The sequence below is a fragment of the Solanum lycopersicum genome, chromosome 2 (assembly GCF_036512215.1).
Source record: "Solanum lycopersicum chromosome 2, SLM_r2.1".
Classification (NCBI taxonomy): Eukaryota; Viridiplantae; Streptophyta; class Magnoliopsida; order Solanales; family Solanaceae; genus Solanum; species Solanum lycopersicum.
Genome location: NC_090801.1, coordinates 43,599,905 through 43,607,416, shown reverse-complemented (window position 1 = coordinate 43,607,416; position 7,512 = coordinate 43,599,905). Strand labels below are relative to the sequence as shown.

General features: G+C 31.2%; 1 protein-coding gene across 1 annotated transcript; it reads right to left on the bottom strand.

Moving 5' to 3' along the window:
• Window positions 1–6,466: 6,466 nt before the first annotated feature.
• LOC138342057 (agamous-like MADS-box protein AGL29) lies at window positions 6,467–6,961 on the bottom strand. The gene has a single exon (XM_069294240.1). The coding sequence runs from the start codon at window positions 6,959–6,961 to the stop codon at window positions 6,467–6,469; it is 495 nt and encodes a 164-aa protein (XP_069150341.1).
• Window positions 6,962–7,512: the final 551 nt, after the last annotated feature.

The following is a 7,512-nucleotide window of genomic DNA, read 5'->3' as shown; positions in this document are numbered from 1 at the left end:
GACTTCAATATTCCTCCTCATCTTCTGGCTCAGGGGCAACATTTAAATCAAATTTTAGATGCTCCTTCAAAATAGAATTTAGTGTTTCTTTTTTAATATTCTCTACCACAACTTCAATGCCAACTTCTGCTCCTCCATATGTTTATCTTGATGTATTTCTGAGCCAAGGTGCAGAATATTATGCATTAGTACTCGTTTTTTTTCTTTCTCCTTACATGTTTGCAATTCTTTATGAAGATCTTTCAATTCCTCAAAACCTTTTAATTCACCCTCAGCATAATGATGCCCGGGGGTCCTCTACTTTCATTTTGAGAAAATTTTCAATTATATCTTCTACGCTTGTGGAACCACAGGAATATGGTTTTCCACTTGGTGAAAAGAGCATCACAGCAACATCTGCACCGGTCTGAGTTGCAAACTTCTTTGCATCCTCAAACAAAGTTTTTTTTCTTTTTGAGAAACTCACAGCACGTGCTCTCTCAGACTCGATAAGCTTCATTTCAATTTTTTGCTAACCTTTTTTAGTCTCATTTTTCATTGCAAAAGAAAATGATATGAAGAAGACAGTAATATATTTCTATTGAATAAGGCTGAGCAACTTCAAGAGAAACACTTGTAAAATTTATAGTAGATGTGTGAGTGTACTTCTCACGAGTATTGCAATGCTTTCTTGTTATGATTTTAGCTATCACGTGTATTGTCATGTTTACTTAATACTTTCATATTACGAGTGTATATGTTTATTTAATGCTTTCACATTATATGGGTCTTTCTATGACGTTTGCTTTCATGTGTGTTTTTAGATTTGTTTAATGTATTCATAATATGAGTCTACTATCACATTCATATTACGAGTCTATATTTTCATATTATGTGATTCTATTACAAGGTTACCTTGTAACTAAATAAAAAATTATAAAGTTGCAAGGTAATAATGTCTAATTGAATTTTAAGGCAAAAAAAAAAAACGAAACAATGCTTGTGTGTGTGTGTATATATATAAGTACAAATACACATCATATTTTCAAGTATTCGATGTTTTACATTGTCATTTGGTGATGAAGGATACGCTTATATGCTAGTATCATTCACACAAGCATAAGAAATATATACAAAAATGATAAAGTTATTACAGAATACATTTCAAATATGTATATTGGCAGAATAAAATGCACAGATCAAAGTAATTTGTGTTCCTTCTACTTACCATTGGATCTTATCCCGTAGATTGTATATCGTCTTCTTAATGTTTTGAGATCAATCAATTTTTATTTCTTAAAATACTTAGCGACCGACGTTCCTAATTTTTTCCTTGCTCGTACAATTATTTGCTATACCAAAAAGCCCACTTTTACTATTTGTCATTTTAGAACAAATATATGATGTGGTTCACGTATTTTTCCTCTATGAAAAATTAACGGTAAGTTTAAATATGAAGAAATTTTATAAAGGCAAAAAAGATTATCTGTTATGTTGACAAACCTTGGTATAATAAATCTTAAAATAAATATAACTTTACATACTTCACAATGTTAATAGATATATGTGGCTAAAATTTTTTTTGTATACATCAAAAACAAATAGTAAATATTATAATTACATAATCATAGTATGTGTAGAAGTGCACTCGCCGACTTTCCATGAATTCACCATTTTGAGAAGAAAAAAACTGAAAGTTCATGTTATTTTTAAAAAAAGATTATACAATTCTATTTCAATTTTTATGCTAAAACTAAAATTCGTTTATCCATATGTATATCATCAAATATTTTAACGTATTTATTTGATTGACTTAGCGCCCGTTTGTATTGACTTACAAGTAGTTTTTAATTTAATAATAAAAAGTCATTTGAAATAACTTTTAAGCCAAAAAATAAAAGTATGGTGAGACCTACTTTTGGTTTTTGACTTATTTTAAGTAATTTTTGTTCTTGTCAAGCACTTCCTCACTAATTTTATTTCATTTGTTAAATAATTAAAGTTATTTTTTTATATTTGACAAACACTTCCAAATGTTTAAAACTGACTTGAATGTAGGTTTAATCAGCTTTTAATTCAATTCAAACACCCTTTTAGACACTAATGCTTACTCAATAAATAACATATAAACTATATAATTGATGATATATTCCTGGTAAGGCTTGTTTACATTATTTTAAAGATGTACATAGGTGGATAAATCATGTGCAAGATTAGTTATCCAAAAGTAATATCATCTTCACATTTAAAACATAAAATTACTTAATTATTTTGGATATTTCATCAAACACTTTACTAGTGTAAGAAGTTCTTTCTTCACAGGAACTACCACCTCTCTATTGGCTTGGGCCGTCACAGCTCGAGCCAACACTTAAAAATTCAATCTAAACTCCGAATTTGTAACTTGTTCGGCCAAGGGATCGACCGAAGAATGAGGAAGAGCTTCTTGTTCCAAATTCTTCCTCACATTCTTTTTAGAGTAAGCTGTTCAAGTAGACTTATCTTGAAGAGCATAAGCTAAGTATTAGGAGAGAGAATTTACAGAGTCAAACTCTATAGCATGACTTTAGAGTAATGAAAGAAGTGAAGTTTCCTAATAATCTTGAAGTCTCTCATCATAAATGTGTCTCTCTTCACACTCATGAACAAGACTCTACTAGACGCGGCTTATGAGACATATTATGACCGTTCTAAACCTTGTGCTCTGATTTCCAATTTTGTCACGACCCAGGGCTACACCCTAGATGTAACATGGCTTATAGAACCCTGAAGGACTCCATACAAGCCACTTAGCTTTCACAACTTAAGAAATAGAACAATAAAGAGTAAATAATAATCTTAAGTCCAAAATATTTTTTTAGAAAAGCGGGGAGTCTAAACATATGTCTCAACATAGCCATCTATTACAATCCAACGAAATTAGGCGTAGCCAATATATCCTGTCAAAAAAAAAAGAGAAACTAAAACGAAAGTAATTAGTCCTCGCACCATAAGGACTCACCAAGCTCGGGATAGAATCAAAGTCCAAGATCTTGCCACTAAAATGGGAATCCTGTCTATCGGACCCTACATTTGGAGAAAATGTAGGGAAAAGTATGTGTTGGTAAAAAAAAATGCGATAAGTATGATAGTTATGCATTAAAACATTTAAAATATGCTAAAAGAGACATTTCATTCCATAACATGCAATTGACTAAGTAAAACATAATATAAAAAGGTAAATATAACACAAGTCATAATATCATGGTCAATGCAAGCTAAATAAAACTTTAAACACATATGAGATATTTCTTCTATAACCTTAGTTCACTATAATCTTGTTATGAAAAATTATCCTTAATCAACTTAGAGACCATGGGAACTATAACATCATCACCTGATGTCCCCCAAACCAAAAAGAATTGTTCTACTTGCCTAACGTAAAAGCAAGAACCTCTAGCAGCTTAAGTGGATGAACTAGCTAATCATCCTATGAGGGCACTTAATTTATGAAATGAGGATATTGATACTAGAAACCGGAGTACACTGATGGGGGAGCTTCCATCTCATGAGACTTCTTCTATAAACCCGACCTCTATTAACGGGAGAGCTCCTATTTCAATGTCAATATCCACTTGGTGTGTTAACCATAACTTCCATGGAACAATATTTTCTTACTTATATATACTCGTTATCCTAAGAATCCTTTTTATGTACAACATGCTAGTGTGTGTTTATGAGGATAGTCTTTCACAACATAACATAAAACATCATTATTTGACACTTAACTCTCAAATCACCCTTTAACATTTGCATAGGTTTCTTAGATCATGCATAAACTCATACTTTGCCAATTCAAGATTCAAAGTTTACTTTCAATCACAAATTCTAGAAATCATGGTTTAGATAGGGATTTTGTAAGAAATTCATGTAATTATATTACTTCATTCTTTGGATCATAAAATTCCAATTTCATAATCAACAACCCACATCATATGCAATGGGGTTTGCATGGGTTCATAGGGAAAACATCAAAAAAGCATTGTAAATCATCAATTCATGAATATTTAAACATAATTCAATTATTAAGATAAATATTGAAAAGAATCCATGGTGATTGAAGAAAACCCTACCTAACTAGGGAATTCTACCTTTAGGAATAGAGGGATTTGGGGACTCCATGAAGGTATGAGATTTCATGGATGAAACCTACCATACCACAAAGTCCACTTGCTTCTCTTCAATGGAGTAATTGATATCTTAGATTGAAACCCTATGTTGAATTATTTTCTTCTTGTTCAAACTTTCAAGAGAGAGAATATTTCGGAGGAGATTTGATTTCTTTAGTGAAAGTTGGAAGAATGAATTAAATATGGTGAATTTAAAGTAAAAAGACTTATATAGGGGTTCTAAATATAGGCAAAACGATATTTGTATAGGAATTAATTAATTAATTAGGAAAAGATCTAACTGCCCCTGAAAATAACAGTCAAACAGTGACCCACACGACACCACTATCACGGATCGCGACTGGACCAACGGTCTGTCAAGCACATCCGTAGTTAGGTGGTCTGGGAACTGATCTTAGGGGGTCAGAACCACGGATTGTGGACCCCTACGGTCTGTAGGTCCAGTCGCGGTTCTAAGCCTGGACAACTTTTTGTATGGCCAATCACGAACCCCACCTACGGTACGTGGGTAAACCTAAGGACCATCAGTGGTCCTTATGGATGGCAACAGTAGGTTTTGGATTGATTCTCACTTGTATTGGTGGGAATCGCCAAGTGTCATCATGAGTGTTTTTGAGTTGTGATAAGTTACTACCAATTTCATGCAAGCCCCTTATCTTTCCACTTGCTTATTTATTCGAGGAAGTTTGTAGACTAAATAAAAATCATACTAATTTCTTTTGTTCCTACACTGTCTTTTGAAAGTTTGGATTTTAAGACAAATAAGAATACACACATCTTGATTTATCATGCTTTAGTGTTACAACACTATCTACCATCCACTCAACTACCATAATAGATATCCAAAACAAGATGACTACTAGATGTAATTATATAAATATGTAAATAAATATGCATAAATAGTGCAAAAATGTATGTATATACAGATATATATATCCTGTAGATATTTTAAATTTACATTCCAGCAAAAATATTTCATACACACGGACATATTGTTAGACCTATGCTCACACGGACGACATATATCTAGTAGAATAAAAACATGTGAACTTTTAGGAATGAATTTTTTTATTTCATAAAATATCAACTAATACCACAATTACAATTCATAGAAATTATTTCACTAAATAATGTTTTGTTAGATTATTATTGAGTAGATGTTATATATAGTAGTTATAACGTATGTGTATTTTTCTTCAAAAATAAAAATTATTATGCACAATTGTTGATGGGAAACAATACTGTATAAAAAAGAGTTAACTATTTGGGATGTGTCTGACAAAAGGAGTGAGTATCTTCTATTCCCAAAAACCTCAAATTTATTATTGGACCTATTAGCGGGGTGAATTAGAGAGGATTTATTTACTTATTTTACCATTTAAATGAAGATATTAGTTAGGCGGAGATCGTAACACATAGAATTAATGGGTTCTTATGTAATAATTTTAAAATTATTATGCAAGAACTACTTTTTATAAGAGGTAGTTTTACATTAAGATAATTTATACCTAAATTGCTAATTTAGTAATCGACGTTACAAAAAATTGGATCCAGAAAAGAATTAAGTTGAATTTGGAAAACTATTCTCTAAGGCTAATGTACTTGAGAAATTTTTTTTTGTATCATACACGAAAGGAACCTTTTTTATGTATGAGCTTGTGGCAAAAAAAATAGATACTTTAGTTCAATATATATGCTTATCATGTTAAAAATAAGATCCGACTTCTCTTGTAATATCGAATATGCCATTAGAGTCAATTGATATTAGAAAAGTTCCTATATAAGTTGTCGGATCCTAAAAAAAAAGGTTTTTCAATGAAAACGTTGTTCAAGTTAAGTTTTCTTATTGTCCTTTCCAATACATCTCTTCTAATTTAAATAGATGAAGATACATCCATATTAGAGAGATTTCACCATCTCACAGAGAGCTAGCCTAGATGTAAAATGTAAATGCACTAATTTTGTCGAAGATAAAAACATAAAAGAAAATTTAACGAGTGTATGAGAGTTTTCTTTGATTTATCACTTTCACAATATTGACTAGTTACTAAAAAAATTCAATTAATTTATAAATTTAGGCAACACAAAGCATCACTGAGGATGAAAAAAACCGACTTAGTAACATAAGAAATTCATGACCTTTTATTTTTTTTAATATAAAACCTCATATAGATTGATAATTCATTACTAACAACAAGTGACTTCATTAAAAAGACAACAAATGTTCATGATAGAAGACTCAATCTCTAGTTAAATCTTTTCTAAGCATAGCTTCAATTTTATTAACTCCAATTATAAATTCCATGATACTCCTGACTTCAATATTCCTCCTCATCTTCTGGATTAGGGGCAACATTTAAATCAAATTTCATATGCTCCTTCAAAATAGAATTTAGTGTTTCTTTTTTAATATTCTCTACCCGCAACTTCAATGCCAACTTCTGCTCCTCCATATGTTTATCTTGAGGTATTTCTGATCCAGGGTGCAGAATCTTATGCATTAGTACTCGTTTTTTTTCTTTCTCGTTACAAGTTTGCAATTCTTTATGAAGATCTTTTAATTCCTCAAAACCTTTAAATTCACCCTCAGCATAATGACGCCGGGGGTCCTCCACTTTCATTTTGAAAAAATTTTCAGTTATCTCTTCTACACTTGTGGAACCACAGGAATATGGTTTTCCACCTGGTGAAAAGAGCATCACAGCAACATCTGCACCGGTCTGAGTTGCAAACTTCTTTGCATCCTCAAACAAAGTTTTTTTTCTTTTTGAGAAACTCACAGCACGTGCTCTCTCAGACTCGATAAGCTTCATTTCAATTTTTTGCTTACCTTTTTTAGTCACATTTTCCATTGCAAAAGAAAATGATAGGAAGAAGACAGTAATATATTTCTATTGAATAAGGCTGAGCAATTTCAAGAGAAACACTTGTGAAATTTATAGTAGATGTGTGAGTATACTTCTCACGAGTATTGCAATGCTTTCTTGTTATGATTCTAGCTATCACGTGTATTATCATGTTTACTTAATACTTTCATATTACGAATGTATCTGTTTATTTAATGCTTTCACATTATATGGCTCTTTCTATGACGTTTGCTTTCATGTGTGTTTTTAGATTTATTTATTGTATTCATAATATGGGTCTACTATCACATTCATATTATGAGTCTATAATTTCATATATGTGATTCTACTACAAGGTTACCTTGTAACTAAATAAAAAATTATAAAGTTGCAAGGTAATAATATCTAATTGAATTTAAAGGCAAATAAAAAAGAAACAATGCTTGTGTGTGTGTGTGTTTACACGTACATATACACATCATATTTTCAAGTAGTCGATGTTTTACATTGTCATTTGG

Excerpts from the sequence above, each read along its gene's own strand:
- LOC138342057 (XM_069294240.1), bottom strand. The coding sequence starts at position 6,961 with ATGAAGCTTATCGAGTCTGAGAGAGCACGTGCTGTGAGTTTCTCAAAA.